This window comes from Cnephaeus nilssonii, assembly GCF_951640355.1.
Source record: "Cnephaeus nilssonii genome assembly, chromosome: 8".
Lineage (NCBI taxonomy): Eukaryota > Metazoa > Chordata > Mammalia > Chiroptera > Vespertilionidae > Cnephaeus > Cnephaeus nilssonii.
Genome location: NC_137079.1, coordinates 62,282,415 through 62,306,561, shown reverse-complemented (window position 1 = coordinate 62,306,561; position 24,147 = coordinate 62,282,415). Strand labels below are relative to the sequence as shown.

Below are 24,147 nucleotides of genomic sequence, written 5' to 3'. Positions count from 1 at the left end.
CACAGCCTCCTTCAAACTCCCCCCACCCCCATCGTTGAATGCCTGTTCAGCCCCCACACATTCAGGCGTACTTATTCCCGTAAAGATAGTGACACTTATGGTTTATTCTAAGACTAAATCTGTGTTGCCCAGTGACTAAGGACTTAAGTATGCACGCTGCTTCTATGCTTACCCTCCTACCTAACTTAACTACTCAACTTTTTTTTTTATTTCTTTTCCTCAGCATTCTCTGTTTTGGCACAGTTCAGTTAACACACCACTGCCAGGCCACTAATTGATTTCTGAAATCTGACATTTGTTTTTTTGTTTTCTCCTATCTCCCTTAATGGTACAGCACTACTAAGCAGGAAGGAATGCAAAGAACTAGAAAGTTCAAAGTAATTGAGGATCTGTCCATTCACACTGTCTGGCATCAGGCCAGTGTAGAACCTGGAACATTTGAAAAATATTTATCAAGTTTTAACCCTTTTTGCTAAGTCGGTGAAGAAGGTTTGCAGCTGTAGCATTTGTGTTAACAGCAACAGCAAGTAAGCTTGGTTGAACATGTTCTTTATATGTTCAGAATCACATGGCAAATGTCACAAAAAAAGGATTACTTTCCAATTTCCGTAGTATTGTACAGTGTAAGCTAGTTATTTTCTGTGAGATTGCAGAGCTGAGCATTTCAGAGAAAACCATTACTTAAAAGTAGCAGCCCTATTTCATGAATCCTTATGTCAGAAATGAAATTTAAATAAATGCTACTGTATTTGAGCAAAAAGAAAATTGTAGTTAGCTTTTCTATTGTAAATGTGCTGCAAGCTCAACCACAGCTAGGTTCAAATATCTATATTCTTTAATGAAAGTAAGTGGAAATGTGGAAAAAAATGAACAGGACTATAAAAATATCTTATTAAAGATTTATCAAATAGCTGGGGTTTTTTTTGCATTGGGAAAGCTTTTGTAAATAAAATCATGTTTTAAAATGGTGTAAGACGTAGAAACATTTCTAGTTTAATATCTGGATTTTATTGCAGTGAAAACTTAGGTTGAAATAACAGGCCACTGATATTGGTAAAAAGAAAGACAAAAGGAAAGGTCTAGATAGGCTTAAATGCAAATTAAAAATATAAATGGATACCAAAGTGTATTAATTCTAAGTTAGATTTAAATTAAAGTTAAAAAGAATACAGAAGTTCTATTAAGAGTTATCTATATCATACTCAGGCTTGATCATGTCATCAGCATTAGATACCTAAAAAACTTTCAAAGATCTTTTTTAAAAGTTATATTAAATCCCATACCAATTCTATAAACTTCTAAATTATGTAATTACATAATTGGAATCAATATTAGATAAAATTAGGATAGCTTTTATGAAGTGAAGGTGAGTAATATGGGATTGTTTTCTTAGAAAAATGTTTGCAAAAACACATAAAATAATACTTTGGTAACATGCAAATAGTCGTCCAGCATTCTCTGAAGGCAGTGATCACAGCTGTAATAAAAGGGAATGAAAAGGAAAAAAATTCACAGCATAATTTTTTTAAAATAATAAATAAATACCTCTAATACTTAATGTGTATATTAATTTTTAAAATCTACACACTTCAGTGAGAGTCATACCTTTGATAGATTTACTCTTTGAAGTTAACATTTTTCTACAACTTGTTTTTTTTTAAGCTGTTTTACTGTTAAGTGATGAGCAGTATATGTAAAATTGTATATATAAAATTGTCTACTGGTGTGCTGTCAACATATATGCATATGTAGTAATATTCCAGGCATTTTTATTGCAGTTTATTGTTCGGGCTTCCAAATAAGCCAGATAAAATCATGTACAAGAACATTAAGGATTAAGGGAAGTGGTTTCCTTAGGTGATTGTTGGCAAAAATTCACCTTCCCATTATAACAGTAAATGGACAGTAACGTATTTGGCTACTACTTTCCTACAAATTTGGATCCCCAGTTTTCAGAGCTGCTGCATGTCTAATGTTTGTGGCTTCTTTGGTTGTCTTTTTTCGTAGGAAAAGGTGCCACGGTGTTGGGTAAATGCTCTACGTTGCTTCTTTGTAAATATTAAACTCCAATTTTTGAACATACAGTTCCAGCAAAAATAAGTCAAAGATGTAATGTCTATTTAAATACATTTGATCTAGTCGTTAGTGCTTAAATTAGATTCCATGCTAAGCTGGAATCAACAGTGTATTAAAAACTTAAAAATTTATATGGTCCATCCTCTCCTTCATACACGGATACGAGATAGAAATGTGTGTGAAAACTTCCTCTTACCACTTAAATACTGTAAGAAAAAACAAGCTTTTATGCATGGGCTTTAAAAAAAAATACCTGCCATGAAACCTTTTATCGAGCACATTTGTAATTTGCTTTACTAAATGGATATATTCCCTGATACAGAAACACAGAGACAAGATCTGCCTTTTAATTTGTTTATCACCCCGTTCCTAGTTTTCCGCTAAAGAGAAGTACATTTTGTATATTTAAAAATATACACCCATTAAACAAGTCTTTCAAAACCTTAGCGCCCCCTCCCAGCTGCCTCCCGGGTTTCAACTTTGGAGTTTCAGGTCCTTGCACAACACCTAAGACGTGCAAAACTCTCTTTCTTCCTATTCCTGGCAGAGAGCAGCCCTAAGAGATCTCCCTCCACGTCTCCACCCTAATTCCCTCTCTTCCTAGATTCCACCGGCGTCTCCCCTTCCCTCCGCCCCCCGCTCCGCCAGCCCACTCGGTCAGCGAACTTGTGTACAAACTGCGCGGCCGCCCCGAGCGCGAAGCTCGTGGCTCGAGAGGGGTGCGGTCAGCGCGGCGGAGGCGGGGCTCTGGGAGAGCCTCTTCCTGCTCATAGGCTAGCCGTTCTGGCCCGGCCGGCCTCGGGGCCTCAGGATTCGCCTTCGCGCTGCCAGTCTGGCTGGCGGGCCACGCCCACCGGGAGTTGGGTAAAATAGACGCGGGCGTCAAGTGTCAGTAGTCGTGGGGCAGGTACGCGCGTTCGCAGCTCGCTCGCGTCGACCGGCGGTGGCGGGAGCGGGCTCCGGCGAGGGAGAGAGCGCGGCGGGGCGGGGCGGGAGAAAGTGGCCGCCCGGAGGACGTTGGCGTTTACGCGTGGCGGAGCGGAAGAGTTTTGCTTTTCGTGCGCGCCTTCGACAGCCGTGCCTCCCGTAGGCTGAGGGGTCCGCCCGGAGCCTCCCCTCCTCCGCCCGCGGCCCCGCGCGGAGCTCGCCGGCCCGAGCCAGCGTGCGCGAAGTGGGAAGCGCGCTCGACCCGCGCCCAGCGACCGGAGCCGCCGCCGCCGCCCCCGCCCCCCCGAGTGCCCATGGCTACGCGGGTGCTGTCCCTGAGCGCCCGCCTGGGACCCGTGCCTCAGCCACCGGCCCCGCAGGACGAGCCCGTGTTCGCGCAGCTCAAGCCCGTGCTGGGCGCCGCGAACCCGGCCCGCGACGCGGCGCTCTTCTCGGGCGAGGAGCTGAAGCACCCGCACCACCACCCGCAGGCGCAGCCCGCGCACCCGCCGCCCCCGCAGCCCGCGCCGCCGCCCGCGCCGGGCCCGCGGCTGCCCCCCGAGGAGCTGGTCCAGGTAGGAAGAGCGCTGCCCTCCCGCCCTCCCGGGGTTCGGGCGTGTCCCGCCGCTGCGACGCGCGGGCGACAGGGGCCGCTCCAGGCTGGGACGTGCGTCGGGGCTCCCCGGGAGCCAGAGCCGGGCGGGCAGCCCCGCCCTGCCCTCCTCGCCAGGGCACCCCATTTCGCAGGGAGAAAGTCGATCTGAAGAGGGTGTGTGTGTGTGTGTTTGCGGGGGTCCTTAGATGAATCGGTCCTGGCCGGTCCGTCTGGGAAAGGTCAAAGGGAAATGGGTGCTCACGGACACCTTATTTTTTTCTTGCATTTGGAGGATCGGACCTCGTACCTCTCGCCCAAATTGAATTCCGCCTTGCGCCTTCATCCCCCCCTCCTTTCAGTGCAATGGCCTGGGAAGTTCCCCCAGACGCTCGTCGTCTGGTGTTAAATGGCAACGCACATCGGGGTGCTGGGGGGGGCCCTCCCCGGGGGGGGGGGGGGTCCTATTTTCTTATCTGTTGGCTCACCCTGCTCTGGACGCGATCGGGGAGCTGCCTTTGGGAGGCCGGAAAAGCACAGGTTGTATTGGAGTGCTTATTATTATTATTATTATTATTATTATTATTTTACCTAAAAAGAAAACTGGGGTGTTGTTTTCTTCTTGTGCGTGCGCGTAAATTTCCTCCCGGGGCCGCGTTGAAAGCTGGCAGTTGGCTTTTACACTTGCCCGGCAGCCGAATTAGAGCAACCGCCTGTTTCTTTCGCCCACGCAAGGGGAGTCATATAGCCCAGAAAAAACTTCCCGGGACTTTTAGCCTGTCCCAAGGAAAAAAAAAAAAAATTGGAAACATACCCACACTCAAACAGCTGGAAGAGCTAAAATCAGAAACCACTAACCACCACGGGAGCGAAGTGCACGAAAGGGTTTACTTGGGTTTATTTCGAGGCGCTTCATGTAATAGCCCCTTGCCACATGGTATATTTGCTCCTCGGCTCCTGCTGGGGGGGGGGGGGGTCTGCGAGTGTCGCCGAGCTATGAATGGGCAGTGGCATTTGTCAGAGATATGACTCACATGATCAGAGCGTTAATTTTATTTTTAAATCGTGTTTATCCGGGAAACCGAGTCTGCATCCTCACCGAAATGATACGAGGTCCGAGATGAAATGCTTTTGAACTTAAGTTAGTAGCAAAAAAATGACTGTACTATTCACCGACTAAGATGTCACGGCTAATAATTTTGTGAGCCATCTAGTTAGGATGTATTTTTTAAATTTCCTTTCCGGTGTTAAAAGAGGAGTTAAGTTTATGTGTTATACTAGGGGAGAAGATGGCTGTAAAAAGGCTTAAGACTTGTTACAAGTTGGATTATATACTTTAAAAAAGCACCATTTGAAAACGATTTGGTTATTTCAGGTTATCAATTTTTTTTGCATAGGAGACACCCAGAGTACAAGGCTTGACTGAGCTTTTTACAGAGTAAGGGGGAATGTAGCATTGTCCCGCTGAGGAGGACATGATAAATGTTTTGCTGATGACTGTGCTGGCCATACAGCAGCCTCTCCCCACCCACGGGCGCCTTAGCACCACTCTACCAAGGGAGTGATTTTCCCCTAGGTAATTAAAGATCTGTTTCAGATAGGGATATGAATAGGAACATTTCATTATCATATTAACCAATTACAGGATCTGCTGATTAAAATCAACATTTAGAACAAATGTTGAATGTGAACTTGTTCTTTCAGTGGATACTATGTTTTGACCAAAACATTGTATTTAGGTTTCTATTGAATTGTAAACCAAAAAAAGGCACCGAAATAGCAAAGGAATACGTTTTATATTAGATATTTAAGCAATATCAATCCAAACAAACAACCAACCCACACAACCTCACAACTTTGCAATATTATATTTAAGGTTTGCTTAGTTAAAAAGCACACACACTTTAAAGATCTGTATAATATGAACATAATTGAGGTAGTCTGGCAATATTACATACAATACTGTACTATAGTTGCAAACTTAACTGTGTGATGGGCAGGGAATCCTGCTTGTATATGAGCGATAAGGTGTACTATATTCTTGCATCAGAAAGGAGTATGTTCTGTTTGGTTCCTTTTTTCTCGATTTGCCTCATTCACTTTTTGTCCACAGTTGATTGTGGGAGCGATTTTACCAAATATATATTTTACAGAGTTTCGTAAGGTTTGATGAACCAGTTATTACACAATTGACAAATAAACCCGATATATTTATAAGCAACATTAGAAGGAATTTGCCCAAGTACTTTTCACAGGGATTGTTGGGGAATTTTAGTAAGCACGTTTGTTTGTCCTTCCTGAGATGATGAATTAGGTGGATTATGCATTTTTGTATCTTTTTTTTTTCCAGACAAGATGTGAAATGGAGAAGTATCTGACACCTCAGCTTCCTCCAGTTTCTATAATTCCAGAGCATAAAAAGTATAGACGAGACAGTGCCTCAGTCGTAGACCAGTTCTTCACTGACAGTGAAGGGTTACCTTACAGTATCAACATGAACGTCTTCCTCCCCGACATCACTCACCTGAGAACTGGCCTCTACAAATCCCAGAGACCGTGCGTAACACACATCAAGACAGAACCTGTTACCATTTTCAACCACCAGAGTGAAACGACTGCCCCTCCTCCGGCCCCAACCCAGGCCCTCCCCGAGTTCACCAGTATATTCAGCTCACACCAGACCGCAGCTCCAGAGGTGAACAATATTTTCATCAAACAAGAACTTCCTACACCAGATCTTCATCTCTCTGTCCCCCCGCAGGGCCACCTGTACCAGCTACTGAATACACCGGATCTAGATATGCCCAGTTCTACAAACCAGACAGCAGTAATGGACACTCTTAATGTTTCTATGTCAGCCGCCATGGCAGGCCTTAACACACACACCTCTGCTGTTCCGCAGACTACGATGAAACAATTCCAGGGCATGCCCCCTTGCACATACACAATGCCAAGTCAGTTTCTTCCACAACAGGCCACTTACTTTCCCCCGTCACCACCAAGCTCAGAGCCTGGAAGTCCAGATAGACAAGCAGAGATGCTCCAGAATTTAACCCCACCTCCATCCTATGCTGCTACAATTGCTTCTAAACTCGCAATTCACAATCCAAATTTACCTGCCACCCTACCAGTTAATTCGCAAAACATCCAACCTGTCAGATACAACAGAAGGAGTAACCCCGATTTGGAGAAACGACGCATCCACTACTGCGATTACCCTGGTATGTGATCTTACCTGGTTGAAGCATCACCTATTTAATGTTTGTGTGTATGTGTTTTTTTCCAAACTCAGGTTTTAAAATTACATAGGACAGTAGTGCTTGACAATAAAAATCACATAATTTGTTCTTTTCATATCCCAGTCTCCGTGCCTTTCCCTGGTATGTACCGTTTAGTTGTCTACTGCTTATTTGAGGTTTTTTTTTGTTGTTTTTTTAAGGCTAGACAATTCTGGAAAACGGTTACTTAGACTTTTTTCTTTAATATTAAATAAAAATTAGAATTTTTAGTTATGCCAGAGTTATTTAACATAACAATCTCCAATCATAAATTGGAGCTTTTAATTCTAAATTAAGTACCCTGAAAAAAGTTTACTTAAGTAAGGTAGGAGAAAATATGGTGTGGTAATGAAGTGGGGATTGAGTAAGGCTGCTGTAAGAAGACTGTCTACACAACAGATTTAAGGGTAGTTCATATATCCCCATTCTTGAATGACATACGTGACCCAAAATATGAACTGATGATAGTAATGAATATATTTGCAAGTTGCTGGCATAAGTTATTGTATAAATAAAGCAAGGTATAATTTATTGGCTATGGTACATGATATGGCATGCCATACTAAATGAAAAAACAAGAAACGTTAGGGGTACAGAAAATGGCAGTCATCTTGGATAATGATTAACATTGTCAGCTCTGAAGCCATTAAAATTTTTAAATCACTGAAGTATATGTTACTACTTACTATAAAGCACCTGCTGGGATATAAACACATTTCCCATTTGTAGCTTGGCTTATTATCCTCTTTCTGCTAAAGTGATACATACGTAAAGCAAATCACTTTAATAAGGTAATAGGGGAGTGCTTTTTAAAACTGAAGCTTCAGATATCTAGCATGAGAGATTTCTTCTTTAAAGCCAGATTTTAAACACTGAATCATCAAATGTAAAGATTTCAAAGGATCTCCAAAATGACAAGCTGTTCCTCTCCTGCTTTATTTTAGGCTGCACAAAAGTTTATACGAAGTCTTCTCATTTAAAAGCTCACCTGAGGACTCATACTGGTATGTAATTTTCTTGTTAATTCTGTGAGTTGTGTAAATAGTGTAAGTGGTATTCATCCTTTTAAAAGCCAACACTTGTTTGATCTCTTCTTTCTTCTGTCAACTTTTATTTTTTAATGGCCTACCTTTTCAGCCCTGGCTTGGCTCAGAATTCAGTTCAGTGAAAAAGTCTGGTTCCAGGAAGACTGATGTTCCCTCACTAAGGCCTTGCCCTGTCACCTCACAGAGAATTAATTACCCAAAAATGTAAACAATGATGTTTACTAATGGATTTTTAAAGCTTATAATGGCACTGCTATTTCTTATCATAAAGGGAAAAAAATGGAACTAATTTTTTTCTTTAACAAATCAGTTGGCTTCTATAAAGCTATATTAAACATTAAAAACTTGCCCACTTAGCATGTAAAGCATAACTGCTTAATACATTATCTTTAGTTTTACCATTAGCCTAAAATATCAGTGTTGAGCATGTTTTATGTGCTTGATGAAAGAAAGGGCTGAAATTACAGAGTATTAAAGTCAAACAGAGATGGGGTCGTAGTTTAGTTTTTCTACACCCTACCCCAGCCCACATGCGATGCATTTGAGAGACTTGATTCTATCTTATATTTCATCCTTTTTCAAAATGTGCTTTTAAATTTTATAAACATTTTATTTTGTCAGATGTATACAATCACTTAAATGCTTCTTAATTTTAAAACTTTATATCAGAACCTATTTTAGGATGAAACCAGGTGGCATGCTTTCAAACCTCCAAATACCCAAAATATTTTCAAACATAGAAGTGGTTAGTATTTGTGATTTTGGTTAAAAGGGTAGCACTAAAGGAAAGAACCTATATATAAAGTGATTATGTTTTATTTTCTCTCATTAAACAAAGCCTAACCTAAAGTTCAGAGGATAAGTTTGCTAATAAAAGCAATGACCTAGCAAAATGTTTTATTCCAGTATTGCTATGGAAACCACAGTATTCAACAGTTCCTTTGAATGGGTTGTTGGATTAGTGTAAGGACTTGAATCTCCCCAGGCTAGATGTTACTATGGAAATTGAGTTTTGATAAATGAAGTAGTTATCTCTAACCGCTGCATTAAAAAGTAAAAGCCTTTAAATGAAGGTCAGTTCTGAGACTTAGCACCGAGAAGAATATGACTGCAGACATTTTGTATGCCTATTAGGTATTGCTTGATACTTACTAAAACCTACATAGTGTTGGCAACAACGTGGTAGATTCCAGGGCTTTCTGAGAAACTGCTTTTAAAGAAAAGACATCTCTTTTATGAATCAATGAAATGGATTGTTTTGGTCTGCCATTTTCAGATATAGACAATTAGATTGTATAAAGGAAAAGATCCTGTTATCAGCCCAAAGTAGAAATTACATTTATAGTTGAACAAACTCCCATTAAATGTAGAATAAACTCAATCTAAAGTTTTCAAAATACAAATGACAAGGCCAAGAACACATTCCATATAGAAATGCTAAAATATACTTTTGTGTACAATATGTGTTAAGAAAGGAAACATTGAAAACGGGTTTTTACCTGAATTTTTATTAAGGAAGTAGAAGTATGAAACATTCGAACTATTGTGTTGTGGGGTTTTCTTTTCTTTTTTTTTTAAAGTCCTTGAAAGGAGTGATAGGAGAGGAACATGTTTTTCATGAGGTTAAAGTCTCCTAATAAAAGAGGGGTGCGATTGCATATAGCGATGTAATCAAGTGCTATTGCAGGGATGTAGTCAGAGCATATCTAAATGGCCTTGCAACCCCTGCAAGTCAGGGTTTAGTGCTCTGAATGCTTATACCTGCAATTCTGGAACTTGACCTGCTGGCAAGGAAATTTAATAGTGGGTTGTCTTAACAAAGCTTGTACTAATAAAAACAAACTGAAAAGAGGACTGAAGCCTAGTTTGGGTCCCTTGCATCAACTTTTTTTTCACGTGATCGTAAACAGTGTGGCCATGGACATGTAATGAGTGAAACCATTTAATCCCGTTTAATAAAGTTTTGTTTGATAGTCTTTCAGATGCCTTGGGGAGGGTTTGTAACAGACTTGTTCATCTGGCTAAACCCGTTCTTGGGTAATCATAGAGCATTGAGGTTGTTTTCTCCTCATTTCTAGTTTCTAGACAATGCCTTTTAAAATTACCTCTCGCATTGCATCCTCCCTACCCTGCCTGTTGTTTTTTAATGAATGTATCTGAAGCCAGAAAGGTTTGGGTTGTTTTTTTTTTTCCTCCTCCTTTTTAAGACTCAGGCATTTCTAAAGTACTTCTCTCATTTAATAGCTTTTCTTGTTCTCTCTCTGTCCTCCCTGCCCAATCTATATGGAAATGTTGATCTTCTATTTGACAATATAAAAGTTATTTTTTAAATGACTGCCATTTTGCAGGCAGAATGTGAAGCGCCCTAGCATTTCTTTGGAATGAAATTGTAAATGCTTTAAAATGTCAAGTTACCTTATGCTTTAAAAATGATTTAAGCAATTAAAACAACCTACATCTGAGTTCTATTGCTTATTCCGAATTTTCAGATTGCAAATGCTTCTTAACTTGATTTGCAAATTGAACATAAGAAAATAGTCTTTCCAAAACAAGACTTTTCAAAAACAATTTTGGATGAAAGAGTAGATGATACTTTCTTGAGCCAGAAGTCTCATAGCATTCAAGTTTTTTCTAAGTTCATACCCTTTGGTTTTTTTTTATTCAGACAGAATAGACAAATAATACCAAGTTCTATCTTTGTATGGTTAGACAAAATATCTGACTCAATTTCGGGAAATAATGATATTTCACTTTTAAAAGCATGTTATGTCTTTATGTACATGATGACATACTTATAGACCTATAGAGGTACCCCTTATATAGAGGTGTGGGTGGTTGTGTGTGTTACTTGTAACGCCATGTCATGCCTCTGGTTAGACATAATCGTGGCTGCTTCTAGGTAAGTGTCAAGAAGTGGTAAATTTCCAAATCAAAATACTTGTACTTTTAACAACATTTAAATGTGAACATTACTGAAATTTGTGTATACCTCATGATGTATTCAAGGGGCTATACTCATTGCCACTGTTTAAAAGTTGCTCCCAAGCACCTTGCTTTTTCTAAAAATTCACATACCATTTTGCCCTTGCAAATCACTGTGCCTGTTAAACCAATTCATGAATCAGATTGAAAAATCTACTGCAACTGGTTGTTTTTGTTCATATACCTGACTATCTTTAATTTCATAATGAAGGTTTAAAATAACTCAGAGTATAAGTACAAAGAAAAATTTGGAAGAAATTGAAAAGTTGTTCTTACCACTCATACTGGTTTTTTTTTTTGTATGCTTATGAGTACCATAAGTTAAAAAATATTTTTTACATTGAATGTGGAAATTTCTTTGAAACTTGTGCTCACATATTAGTAAAAAAGTATTTTCCAAAGAAAAAATTCTGAAAAAGTCGATAGTGAACAGAATATAGATGTTTGAAACCTAGTGCTTTTAGTCACATGTGTGAATATACACGTAAACCTAGGGGCTATGCTAAAGCAGTTGGGGAATTAGGGTCTAGTAACATTTTTAGATCACTTATCAGTCTTGGCTATCTGGAACAGGGCAGAAAATGAGCACTTGTACAGAAAAAGTCTTCGAGCAGCTTGCACCCTTGGCTCAAGTATCCCTTAGACCCACATCTATGCACGAGCTGTTAAGGTACACTGATCCTAAAATGGCTTGCTAAGGGTTGACAGGAAAGGACAATTGGAAACAACCCCACAAAAGAAAGTGGAAACCTACAAATAACATAGGAACACAAAATGGACTCACGTCAGTGCTGTATTGCACAGTGAGCTGTGTTCGGGATTCCAGAGGAAGTCTTAGAAAGATTTTTAGCCCAAGCCTGGTTGGGAAGGGGGTAAATTCCCATGTTCTGCTTGACTTGATGATTATGTCACTATTTCCTAATGACATTTATATTAAAATATCACTATGTGTGTTTTAAAATACATAATCTCTGCTTGAGATTTGTTGCTAAGCATTGATTTTAGTCTCAGTTTGGGTACTAAAAAATCCTTAGGTATAAATTTCTGTATAATTCTTTGCTCTGCATTATTACCTATTAAACATGCTAGGAATAAATTTTTATTTTAAAATATTGACAGTGTTGACAATAGACATTTTTACTTTTGCCATTTTCCTGCTAAAAGAAATATTAAAAATGTTCTGAAAATGAGTTTTTTGGTGTGGAAAAGTGGAAAAGAGTGTGAACGGCTTTTAAAAATATAAAGGATTTCACTTTCTTAGAAAATGATTTAGAACTAAAATCAGCATAAGTGTATATATATATGTGTGTGTGTGTATATATATTTTATATCTGGACTTAATGGAGATGAATGATACAATTTGTGTTACTGGTAGAGGTTAAAAGTTTTGCAGATTGAAATTTAGTGCCCAATGATTTTTTGAGTCTATATTTCAAAACTATGAAGGAAAAAGTATCATATTTACGTAGCTTATAGTGTTAGATGTTACTAAAATATTCGTAAATTATTTTCATTTGTAGCTTTATTTTATATATTGACAATTTCAAGCTTATGTTAAAAAAAAAGTAGTGGTTTAAAGAGACTTGCTGGTCTCAGACCTCTGGAAAGGTATTTATAAGTTTGAAAGCTTAGAAACAATTTCTTTTTAATGACTCTCACTGGGAAGATTAAACCTTGCTTCTAGGACTTGTTCTTTCATCTGAAAAACATTTACATAAGAAATTTTTGTTCTGCAATGATAAAGCTTGTCAAAGGTTAAGAAGTTTAATTTGATTGCATTTTTTACCAATCTTGCAGTGAATCTCTTTTCTTATAAACTAGTGGGAGAAGATCATTTCTAAGTAGGTTAAATAGAATTGCTGAAGTTGAGATAGAAACAATCAGCTGTAAAGGTAGTTTAATCACCCAAGGTTTTTACTTTGCCAGATATTCTTAGTTCTATAGAATGTAGTAGCTATTTACTTGACGACCTACATCTTTTCTGGTGAAAGCTTAGAAACAAAGTAATGTCCTACTTTAGTAAAAGTATCTCTATAGCAGCACTCTTATTCTGTCAGCCTGTGTTATTTATATTCAAGGATCTCCAGCAATTCTGATTAAGGGTAGCTTATTGTTTTAGAAGTACCGTCACTAACATTCATTAAAAAACATCTAGGCAAAAGAATAATTTTTTTTTAAATAACTTTATGAATGCAAACCAAGGAATAAACCAGAGAGAGACAAGTACCATATGATTTCACTCATATGTGGAATCTAATGAACAAATGGAACTAACAAGCAAAATAAAAACAGATTCATAAATGGGGAGCAGGCAGACAGCTCTGCTGGGTGGGGTTGGGGGCGGGGGAGAGATTGAACAAAAAAGAAAAAAAAGATATTAATGGACATGGACAACAGTGTAGTGATTGGGGAGGGAGGGGGTAGATGGAGGTGGAGGAGGGTATGGGAGGATAAATGATGATAGAAAAAATAAAACAGGATATTTAGTACTCATTCAGTGCTGGGAAAATGAAAACATGGAATTTTTCTATTTTGTCAAAAAAATAAAGGTAAAATATTTTGATACTTGAAAAAAATTTTAGTTTGTACCCCTATTATGAGAAAGTGAATCTGAATGTTGTCTTTAGACTCAACAATTGGTATTTCATTCCACTGTTAATGATAGAGGATGTTTTCCTTTGTTTTTGTTGAGAACCCTCAGAAGGAGCAGTAGCTTAGGAGCCCAGAGGTTCATTCTGCTGGGATATAGACTGACCTTTGACAGCTTATCCCCGTATCCAGCCCCCTTTAGGTTTGGCAGATTATTGTTCTTTGTTCCCAGGAGGAGTCCCCTCACTCCCTTTGACCAGCAGTAGGGCCTCCAGAATGTCTTAGTTTTCCTCAAATGTATCTAATACTGTAAAAGAAAACTTGTTTGTGTAGAGTTTATTTATTCCTGTACAACTGTTGTATGAATAATAACTGATTGTGAACATGGCCTCCTGAAGAGGAAAAAGGCACGATTCTCACATAAACGCACATTTAGTCAGATTATCCTCGGTGGTCTGAGGCAGTATAGAAAAGCCCTATTGCAGGTGGGGCCATTAAAAAGGATAATCCAATAGACTTACACTAGATGCTATCCTGTCTCTTACACTTTCCCTTTATTTTCATTAATGATAATAACAGAGTTGGTCAGACTTCAGCCAAATATGTGATTGTTCTAAAGAAGTATTAAGAGAAGTGTGGCATTTACAGCCGGAATAGAAGCCAGTGTTTGTCCTTGAACTTTCAAAGCCAGTTGAGGCAAAATATAGCTATTTGAAGCCTTCATGCAGCAGTATAGATGCAAGTGAAATCAGTCATTCAAAGAGAATTTAACTGATGCTGGGGGCCAGAAGAGATCTTTGCTAGACTGTTCAGAGGTTTTCTGAAAAGGTAAAGGAGAATCAGATTTTAAAGAAAGAAGTAAATACAAATTGACCAACAGGGAGAAAGAAGGGATTTTCTTACTTAATATATCTCTAAAAGTAATCAGTTTGTTTAAAGTGGGGGACATTATTGATGTAGGGATACTATAGATATATAGTATAGGGATACTATACTATTAAATATTAGATGTATTTTATAAATACTAATAATACTCACCTTTAAAATGAACTGCCTACCCTTCTTCTGTTCCAAGTATAGATGTATTACATTGAGCATTAATAAAGATATTTTTTAAATTACTGGCATTGACATAAAATTAGGAATTAATGAGCCTAAATCATCCTACTTTACCTTTCTTTAGATATCTAATATCTAATATTTATGAATTTCTTTAATTTGGGGATTAATGCTTTTTATTTCTTTACCTTTTATTTAAAACTATAGAGACTGTTTCAGACTCTAAAATTCCTTAAGTTTCTAATTATTGGAAAAAAATCTAATTACTATAAATTGCATGAAAATATTTTCCTTCTCAAATTTTAGCTTATTTTGAGACTCAACTTTTAAGTACTAATTATTAAAATGATTTATTCCACTTTAACAGTTTGCTTTGTTTTAGGTCTCAAAATAGGATATGGATTTTAAGTTCCTTGAAGCTGGAGACCAAGTCTTATTTGTTGTATTTTGCAAGTCATTTAGTACAGGTTACACTCTTATTTACTAAACATTGGCTTTAATTCTGATGGTTTTAGCCTTTATCAGATGTCATTGATTTGGATAATCTTTAAGCTTTCAGAAAGAAAAACAGATGTGTAGATTTGCTGTAATAAACTTAAAAAACACAAGATGCTATTGATTTCAGAGAGGAAAGGAGATGGAGAGATAGAAACATCAATGATGAGAGATAATCATGGATCTACTGCCTCCTGTATGCCCCACACTGGGGGTGGAGCCCACAACCCAGACACATGCTCTGACTGGGAATCAAACCATGACCACCTGGTTCATAGGTCAGTGGTCAACCACTGAGCCATGCCGGCTGGGCTGCTTTAATAAACTTCTAAAAAGTCACAAAATAACTAAAAATATTTTCATCTATGATTTTTTTCTTTTGTTAGAAGAATCTATGTAGAACATTCTAGGCAAAGGCTTTGGTATGAGTCTATTGAATATGTTCAGCAGAGCAGAGAAACCTCCCATTCTATTATGTTAGGTTCATTTTTTACCTGTTCATCAGAGGGAAAAAAATAAGAATTTTTTAGTTCATCACTAAAGATTTTTCAAATACTTCACAAACATATTGTGTGGCTAACCCACTGAAATTCACTTAGCCTGGGATAAAGGGGAACCGTATTAATTTATAAAAAGCCAGGGGCCGTTACAACCTAAACAACCGGACGGGCGACTGAACACAGGCTGCGTGGGGTGACCAGGCTGGCAGGGGGGCAGTTGGGGGCGATCAGGCCGGTGGGCAGGTGAGCAGTTAGGAGCCAGCAGTCCCGGATTGTGAGAGGGATGTTCGACTGCGGGTTTAGGCCCAATCGGACATCTCCTGAGGGGTCCTGGATTGGAGAGGGTTCAGGCTAGGCTGAGGGCCCCCCCCCCCCCCCCCCCCCGTGCATGAATTTTGTGCACCGGGCCTCTAGTTGTTAGATAATATTGGGATTGTCAATGCCAGCACAGGTCAGTTTTCAGGACTCAGTGCTTCAGATAGTCTGGGTTAAGGCCTACTCTGAGTCCCTTAAACTAAACTGTTCCTTAACTGACCTTCAGAAGTGGCTTTGAAATCTTTAAATAAATTTGGTCATGGTGTATGATCTTTCTCATATACTGCTGGATCTGATTTGCTAGAATTTTGAGGATTTTGGCATCTATGTTCATTCTTTAAATTTGAACACTATCTAGGTGTTCTCTAAATCATTCATATAGAGAGTATTAATGTTTGCTAATGGAGGGTTTAAGAAGGACATTAGGGATAAGTGGCAGGCTAGGATTCTTAATGTGGAGCTCATCATTTTGCTTCTAACTCTGGAGCTATTGTAAGGACTAAGTGAAGCTATGAGAAGTGCCTAACTCTAGAATATGTGCCCAACGGATGTTTGTGCCTGTGCCTGGAATTGTTTTTGCTTAACATTTTTTTATAAAATATTGATTGACTTTATCAGTATGGATAGTGTATATGTTTAACTTGGACTTTTAAAAAAAAAAAAAAAGATTAGGGATTCCTAACAAAAATAGTCCTAGTAATTTTAAAATAGAATGAGAGAATGCATACTTTATTTGAGATAAAGTGGAAGCTTGTTTTCCAGGCTGTACAAACTTGTCACTTTTTTCTCTTTGCCTTTGGAAAGTTTCACATTAACAACATGAGAACTTAAAAATAACGTTGATGTTGAAAGAGCTTAACTAAATATTTTAAATTGGTGGTATTGGAAAAGGATTCTGTAAAAATCCAATTAAACTTTTGAAAGTTCTATCCTGTTGAAATAACTTAAAGGAAGTCAGTTTGGTTTCCCAGAAGTACTGTGCATAGTGTTTCTGGCTGAGGAAGAAAGGCACAAATTGGCTATTTGGCCAGAAATTGGGTACCAGCTTCCTCTACAGTGTTTTACTTGAGCAGTGTTGACACTTGAACAAATCCCATAGAAACTGCCCAAAGTGGGGAACAGTTGTCCTTGCTTTTATAGTCAAGACTTGGTCCCATAACTAATGTCCCAGACACTGGTAGTATTCTTGGCTGAACAACCTATAGATGTGCATAAATTGGGAGCAAAATCCCAAATATTTTAGGAAGTTTAATAGCTACCGTTTTCTAACCAATCAGTAAAGTAAACTTTTAAAAATATTGGTACAGTTTATTGCTTTATAGCCAATAAAAATAGTGAACAAAAAGAGTCTAGTGTCCCTTGTTTCTTAAACTCTGAAAAATCAGAATGATTTTTAAAATTGGGGCACTTGAGGAATTTTTTTTCCTTGCCTCAGACAGCAGCAATAATTTGCCATTAAGTTACAGTAAGGTATTTAACCAACATGTTTGTTTTTGTGACTTTATTTTTCATGAGGAACAAAAACACGTGTGCAAAAAGGTAATTTTTTTTTGTATTTCATTTACATCTGCAAGAGTGATAGCTCCCTTTACTGCTAGTATTAAAACATATCTATGAAGTAAACAGATTAAATGTGATTATAAGCGAAAGAAAAGTAGTTTATTTCTTATGTTACTTAAAAGGTTTGAGTGTATTAGCTTAAAATCTTAGAATTTACTATGAGAAGAAAAAACAACTCAGGAATTGTGGTGTCTATTTTACAAATAGAGTGATAGGAACCAAAAAGAGAATTTAAAAAATAAAAATAGTTGTGTCTTGGTTCAGAGCCAGAGGAGAGGAGACAGGAAAGGTGGCTTGGGGATGCATACCATAAGGAGTTGAAAGAGAAATCTCATGGGAAATAATTGGTACAAATTTCACAGAGCCAGGCTGGCTCTTTCTTCTTGTCCTTACGGAATTTAGTTTGAGAAACAGACTGGTTATCAGAATAGCAAAACCATGTTAAGCACAAGCTGTAGTAGAAATCTCAGTTGATGTGGGTAATGTCTTTTAAAATTTGGACACAGTTGAGTAATCTTACAACTTCCTGAATATGATACTGCTAAATCAGGCAGAAAGGTGGTTGAGTTTCATGGTGACAGTGTTCAAGGCAACTCGGAGGTTCTTCTCTTTTAGAAGAAAACATTTTAAAAGGAGTTTCAGAGTTTTAAAATGCATCCATATACAACTCATCTATAAACCAACAATACTTTAATATATAAATTTATCTCACAACCTCTCATCTTAAACTAACATTCATAGGAAATTATAATAAAGCATACCATATAGGAACTACTAGTTAATGTTCAGTGGGAGATTCTTAGATTTTAGGATTTATTTAGGGGACTACATAATTTCAAATAGGATTAATTAATTCTAAAACTGGGAGTTACGACTGCATTATAAATACTAACTTTTGAAAGATTAGCAAACTTTAGATAACTTTAAGAGTAATTCAAATTGCCATGGGGCGGCAGCTCAGTTATCAATTAAAGTAAAGAGAGCTGTGAAAGAATAGGTAGATTGAATGATTAGGGACTTTTAAAAGTATATATTAACACATGTAAGCTCCATGAAGCCAGGCATTTTTGTTTTGCTGGCTGTGGTAGTCCAAGCATTCAGGGCAGTGCCAACCATATAGTAGGAACTTGGCAAATAATGTATAAGAATGGGCAGTGCTTTACAAAGAAAGACGAATGCATGAATCAGCAAGTATTAGAATTATTATGGTTGTTTCATGACTAAGTGAAATGGTCAGTACAAGACTGATCTGGTTGAGGAGTTGATTAAATATCAAATGCTGCATAAAGCTTTAACACTATTGAACTTGAAACTTCTCTTTGTTCTGCTTCAAGGTGTATGTGCCACTGTGGATTTCTAAGAGCAAGTGCCCTAATACCCCATTTTAGAGGCTGTGTGTTCAAGGGAACTGGCGTATATGCTGGCAGTTTTAGTCTGGCTAATAGAGAAACATCGAGGACCAGTCTGTGAAGTAAAGGGTTGCATTTGTGGGACCTTAAATTCATTGTATTGGTGATCTGAGAAGTACCCTCCCTCTTAAGTACCGTCTTTAATTTTTTCCTCTCTTGGTCAACTTGTAGCCATTAGTCCTATACTCACTTAATGTGGGTTTGTAGACATTGTGTTCCCATAGTAATGATAAAGCCACCCAAGCTATCTAGCTATTTTTATGGATTTACATATACAGGAGCACTGATTCTACTTGTACATTTAAAATTGCAAGTTTTTCATTCTTTTTCTTTATATAATCAGGTGAAGTAGCTTTCTACAAGGCACTGACACTGTTCACTAGATGACTTTGAGGAAAGTGATTCCATAACAAAATTCATGAACTTTCCTTCTCTTTGGACCATGATTTTTTTTTTTTTAATTTCTTTTCAGGCAGGATCTATGATGTTTGTCTTAACAAGCAGGGCACCTCATCTCTTCTCTTTGTTCATTGTCACAGGTGAGAAGCCATACAAATGCACCTGGGAAGGCTGTGACTGGAGGTTCGCCCGCTCGGATGAGCTGACGCGCCATTACCGGAAGCATACCGGGGCCAAGCCGTTCCAGTGCGGGGTGTGCAACCGCAGCTTCTCCCGCTCCGACCACCTGGCCTTGCACATGAAGAGGCACCAGAACTGAGCTGCTGCGAGGGCCTGCGTGCCTGTGCAATCACACTGATGGTCTGCAGTTCACTTGGCAAAATTTTAACTACAAACTTAACTATATATATATAAAAAGAAAAAGCAAAAAACTGGAAATGTATATTTTGTATATTTGAGAAAACGGAGTACATTGTATTAATGCCAAAGTGTTTGGTCCTTTTAGGAATCTGGAATGCTTGCTGTAATGTATATGGCTTTACTCAAGCAGATTTCATCTCATGACAGGCAGCGCATCTCAGCGTGGGTAGGGGGATGGGGGTGCAATGTGTTTGCAGCATTTTTACCTAAGCACCATCATTTAATGTGACAGAGTTTAGTAAACAAGTCAGTTGGCAGGCACAGGAAGAAGGCTGGATTGTATGTCAAGATTTTACTTGACATCAAGTTGTTTTCAATAATAGAATAATTCCTTAGAGGTACACAGTGTACCTGGCAATTCACAAATAGCCATTGAACAAATGTTTGTTTTGTGTTGTTTTTTTTTTATGAGTTGCCTATATTTGCTATTCAAAATTTTGTACATATGCAAATCAGCTTTATAGGTTTATTACAAGTTTTCTAAGATTCTTTGGGGGAGAAATCATAAGTAATTTGAAAATAACCATGAGTACATTTACAGTTAGAATTTTGTTGTAAGATACCTCTTAAAACCTTATCAAATTCATTTCTTTAGGGGGAAAGATAATCATCATTCAAATGAACTTAAAAAGCAGATTTAATGCACTGATTAAAATGGGATTTATTTTAAATATGAAAGAGTTTTATATGAATTGTGAACTCAAGAGCTTAAAGATAGTTACAATATATGAAAGTTAAACCTTGAAATAAGCTAAACAGTATCATTTTACAGGAGGAGGACTTACGTAGTTTTCACATGGCAATGTTGAATTTATGATGCAGTTTTCATGTATGAAAATGTTGAATTTATGATGCAGTTTTCATATACTGAGTTATTTGTTCATGCAGTACTGTTGGTTAAATGCCAGTTTAAGTGGATTTTGCATGTAATATACAGTGACACAGTAATTTTACCTAAATTACAGTGCAGTTTAGTTAATCTATTGTTCATATTGACTCAGTGTCTACCTTTAATTACAAATGACATGTTGAAAACTTAAGGAAGCATATATGCAATATAAAATAGTAATGTGATGCTGATGCTATTAACCAAAGGGCAGAATAAATAAGCAAAATGCCAAAAGGGGTCTTAATTGAAATGAAATTTTAATTTTGTTTTTAAAATATTGTTTATCTTTATTTATTTTGTGGTAATATAGTAAGTTTTTTTAGAAAATTTTCATAACTTGATAAATTATAGTTTTGTTTGTTAGAAAAGTTGCTCTTAAAACGTGTAAATAGATGACAACTGGTGTAAATATTTTGTAAGCGGCTTCAAAATGTTTATACGTGGAACATACCTACATAAAAAGCTAAAATCGGTTGCTGTTTTGCTTCTTTTTCCCTCTTATTTTTGTATTGTGGTCATTTCCTATGCAAATAATGGAGCAAACAGCTGTATAGTTGTAGAATTTTTTTGAGAGAATGAGATGTTTATATATTAATGACAATTTTTTTTGGAAAATAAAAAGTGCCTAAAAGATTCATGTTGTGCCTTCTTCACCTACAATAGCAAAACTGGCAAATTTTGAAAAACAAAAACTAGCAAATTATATTTCCAAAACTATTTACTACACTTGATCTTAGCCAAAAGGCCGAGAAGCAATTTTCCAAAACTATTTAAAGCAGCAGTCGCCAACCGATGGTCCGTGGACCACTGGTGGTCTGTGAGGTCAGAAAGGTTGGCGACCACTGGTTTAAAGGGTCTGTTTATCAGGGCAGTTAATAAAAAAAGTTTCTACATTGAACAAATACCTACCTTTGTTTAAGACAAAAGAGAGGAATTTGTTCTATAAATCTAACCTATAATTAGAGGTATAAAGGGAGGCATAATTCATGAATGCTGATTTTTTTTTTTTTTTCGGTTAGTACCCTTAATTTGATGTGATGAAAATGGAACTTTGGTCTTCCTCCTAAAAACATTTAATCCCAGTTGAATGATGAGAAACACAGAAGACAAATCCCAATTAATGGACATTCTACAAAATACCTACCCAGTCTCTGGCCAGTGTGGCTCAGTTGGTTTCAGCTCAGTTCCCATGAGCCGAAATGTCTGGTTCCATTCCCAATCAGAGCAAATGGCTGGGTTGCAGGTTTGATCCCCAGGGTGCCCCCCCTCCACCATTAAGGTTTCCTCTCTTTAATAGAAAACAAAACCAAACCTACCCAGTACTCAACTGTCAATACGAAAAACAAGGAAAAATCAAAGAAGCTGTCAGCAGGAGAAGCTTAAGGAAACATGACAATTAAATGTAATGTGTAAATTTTATGGGATTCTGGCACAGAAAAGGCACTTTAGGGAAAAACAGGAAATTGAATAAAATATGGAATTTAATGTTTATTTTTAATTTTTTTTTTTGTTAATCCTCACCTGAGGATATTTTTTCATTGGTTTTTAGAGAGTGGAAGGGAGGTGGAAAGACAGACACATTGGTTACTTCCTGCACGTGCCCAATCAGGGCTGGGAACTGAGGTACACACCTTAACTGGAATTGAACCCAGGACCCTTCTGTATGCAGGCCAGGGCTGGAATTTAACGTTTTAATATTGGTTTAATGCTTATGACAAATGTGTCACACTAATATAAACTACTAGAGGCCCAGTGCACAAAATTTGTGCACTGCATGCTCTGGCAATCCAGGACCACTGGCTCCTAACTGCTCACCTGCCTGCCTGCCTGATCGCCCCTAACCACTCTGCCTGCCTGCCTCATCACCCCTAACAGCTTGCTTGCCTGCCTGATCGCCCCTAACCGCCTCTGCCTGCCTGCCTGATTGCCCCTTACTGCTCACCTGCCTGCCTGATCTCTCCTAACTGCCTCTGCCTCAGCCCCTGCAGCCGCGGCTTCATCCAGAAGGACGTCCGGAAGGTTGTTCAGCTTGGTGGTCTAATTAGCATATTACACTTTTATTATTATAGATTATTATAGAGAATAGGGAGGGATATAACAGGAATTCCATTTTATCTTTGCAGTAATTCTATAAATCTAAACTTTTAGAATAAGCTTTTTATTTTTTTAAAAATATATTTTATTGATTTCAGAGAGGAAGGGAGAGGGAGAGATAGAAACATCAATGATGAGAGAGAATCATTGATCGGCTGCCTACTGTATGCCCCCTCTTAAGGATCAAGCCTGAAACTTAGGCATGTGCCCTTGACTGGAATCGAACCCAGAGGCCGACACTATCCACTGAACCAAACCAGCTAGGGCAAGAACTATTTTTAGAAGCAAAGAATCAGTATGACTATTATATATTTTATATATTTTCAATAAATGGGAAAATTTCTGATATTGGAGCTGAAGTGAAATTTTTAGTTATGTAATATGGCATCATAAGTTTATCCAGACTCTTTGTTTGCTTTTTTGTTTAATTTAAATTCTTTATTGTTTAAAGTAGTACATATGTCTTCTTTATCCCCTATTGACCTCTCCCTGGCCACTCACATGCCCAAGCACATGCCCTCACCCCCCCTACTATCTGTGTTCATTGGTTATGCTCACAGGCATGCATACAAGTCCTTTGGTTGATCTCTTACTCCTCCCTGGCCCCCGCCACCTTCCCTCTTAGGTTGGAAGGTCTGTTTGATGCTTCTATGTAACTGGCTCTATTTTATTTCATCAGTTTATGTTATTCATTATATTCCACATATGAGTGAGATCATGTGATATTTGTCTTTCTCTGACTGGCTTATTTCGCTTAGCATAAGGCTCTCCAGGACCATCCATGCTGTTGCAAATGGTAAGAGTTCCTTCTTTTTTATAGCAGCATAGTATTCCATTGTGTAGATGTGCCACAGTTTTTAAATCCATCTGCTGATGGGCACTTTCACTGTTTCCAAATCTTAGCTATTGTATATCTAGCCTCTTGAGTCCTCATTCTTCCCTGTCATTTTAAGTTAATATCCAGCTCGAGAATATAATACAAATCACTCCCTAGCCAGAATTTCTCATTGGGAGAAAAACTTTTATAATTTTTTTGGGGGGGGGATTAAATTTATTTCTAGAAATTGAAATAGGGAGGTTATAGTTGTTGTTGTTGTTTTTTTTCTAAGCAACTCCGTATATATGTCCAGTAACAAATCAGGGGTGTACCAGTATTCAGTTGTAATTGATAATTCTATGAATTACAAAATTTTCTTGTGAGTAGAAACTTTCACTCTTATTTTGGTTCCCAGCACTTAATTGTATTAATCTTCCTAAAACTTAAACACTATTTTACTCCAGGTTACAGAGCACAAATGTTTTGAGTCCTCTTTCCCTCTCTTTTGTAGGCTTCCCTTTCTCCTCTCTTGTCCGCTACCTGCTCAAATCCTTGTCTGCTCAAACTCACTGCAGACCCTCTGTCTTTATTAACCACACTCATTAGAACTTCTTTTGTATTTGGAGACATGATAATTTAGCATTTGAATTATTTTCTACCATAAGTGTTTTTCTTGGTTTTTTTTCCTTCTTTTTAATTT

The 24,147-nt window shown here is 38.0% G+C and overlaps 1 protein-coding gene across 1 annotated transcript; it reads left to right on the top strand.

Moving 5' to 3' along the window:
- The first annotated feature begins 2,979 nt into the window (after positions 1-2,979).
- Positions 2,980-22,696, top strand: KLF5 (KLF transcription factor 5). The gene is made up of 4 exons (XM_079778830.1): positions 2,980-3,578; positions 5,946-6,816; positions 7,818-7,877; positions 19,368-22,696. The coding sequence occupies exons 1-4, from the start codon at positions 3,318-3,320 to the stop codon at positions 19,544-19,546; spliced, it is 1,371 nt and encodes a 456-aa protein (XP_079634956.1). The 5' UTR covers positions 2,980-3,317; the 3' UTR covers positions 19,547-22,696.
- Positions 22,697-24,147: the final 1,451 nt, after the last annotated feature.